Source organism: Volvox carteri (assembly GCF_000143455.1).
Source record: "Volvox carteri f. nagariensis unplaced genomic scaffold VOLCAscaffold_903, whole genome shotgun sequence".
Lineage (NCBI taxonomy): Eukaryota > Viridiplantae > Chlorophyta > Chlorophyceae > Chlamydomonadales > Volvocaceae > Volvox > Volvox carteri.
Genome location: NW_003308365.1, coordinates 399 through 1,577, shown reverse-complemented (window position 1 = coordinate 1,577; position 1,179 = coordinate 399). Strand labels below are relative to the sequence as shown.

The following is a 1,179-nucleotide window of genomic DNA, read 5'->3' as shown; positions in this document are numbered from 1 at the left end:
ACCTATTTAAAGTTTGAGAATAGGTGAAGGATGTTTCATCCCCCGAACCTCTAATCATTCGCTTTACCCGATAAAACTGATCAAGCTCCAGCTATCCTGGGGGAAACTTCGGAGGGAACCAGCTACTAGATGGTTCGATTAGTCTTTCGCCCCTATACCCAAGTCTGAAAAGCGATTTGCACGTCAGCACATCTACGAGCCTCCACCAGAGGTTACTCTGGCTTCACCCTGCTCAGGCATAGTTCACCATCTTTCGGGTCCCAACAGGTATGCTCGCACTCAAACCTTTCGCAAAAGCAACATGGTCGGTCGATGGTGCAGGCACAGGCCATCCCACCAGTCAGGTTACTTGCGCTTACGGGTTTTCAACCCGCCAACTCGCATACATGTTAGACTCCTTGGTCCGTGTTTCAAGACGGGTCGATTAACGCTTTTCTGCCAGAGTCTTTAGGATGCGGATCCCGAAGGACAAAGCAACCTTCACGCCTTGGTCATCTCGGCGGCATCGGCCGGGTTACCGGGGTGGACCCAACTGTTTTCCCGCCAAGACAACCCACTCTGACCAGCACCCAGCACATTCAATGGGCCGTTAGGCACACTTAAGCCTGGGGGCACACACAAGCGCTAATCGCTTCCCTCTCAACAATTTCAAGCACTTTTAACTCTCTTTTCAAAGTTCTTTTCATCTTTCCCTCACGGTACTTGTTCGCTATCGGTCTCTCAGCAGTATTTAGCCTTAGAAGGGATTTACCTCCAAATTAGGNCTGCATTCCCAAACAACCCGACTCGTGGAAAGCACCTCGTGAGAGGACTAGGCAGGAACCGACGGGGTTATCACCCTCTCTGACGCGGCATTCGATCCGACTTGAGTTCCGCCAGCCCATGAGGGCGCTTCTGTAGACTACAATTCTCCAAGGGGAGATTTTCAAGTTGGGCTATTCCCGGTTCGCTCGCCGTTACTAGGGGAATCCTGGTTAGTTTCTTTTCCACCGCTTAATGATATGCTTAAGTTCAGCGGGTAACCTTGCCTGAGCTCAGGTCGAGAAAAAAATAGTACACTTGCTGTACTACACAGTACTACAGAGTCCCGTGCAGTACAACAGTAATCCTGATTTTTTGCGAAACACAGAACCTCAAAGCCATCTACTAAAGCATTGCAGCAAGCAACGTATGCATTAC

At 49.9% G+C, this 1,179-nt stretch overlaps 1 protein-coding gene across 1 annotated transcript; it reads left to right on the top strand.

The window, feature by feature from the left end:
• Positions 1 to 142: 142 nt before the first annotated feature.
• VOLCADRAFT_39604 (uncharacterized protein) lies at positions 143 to 301 on the top strand (the record flags this gene model as incomplete). The annotated part of the gene is made up of 1 exon (XM_002959820.1): positions 143 to 301. A coding segment is annotated over one exon (159 nt), but the record flags the coding sequence as incomplete, so codon positions are not given.
• Between the last annotated feature and the right edge of the window lie 878 nt (positions 302 to 1,179).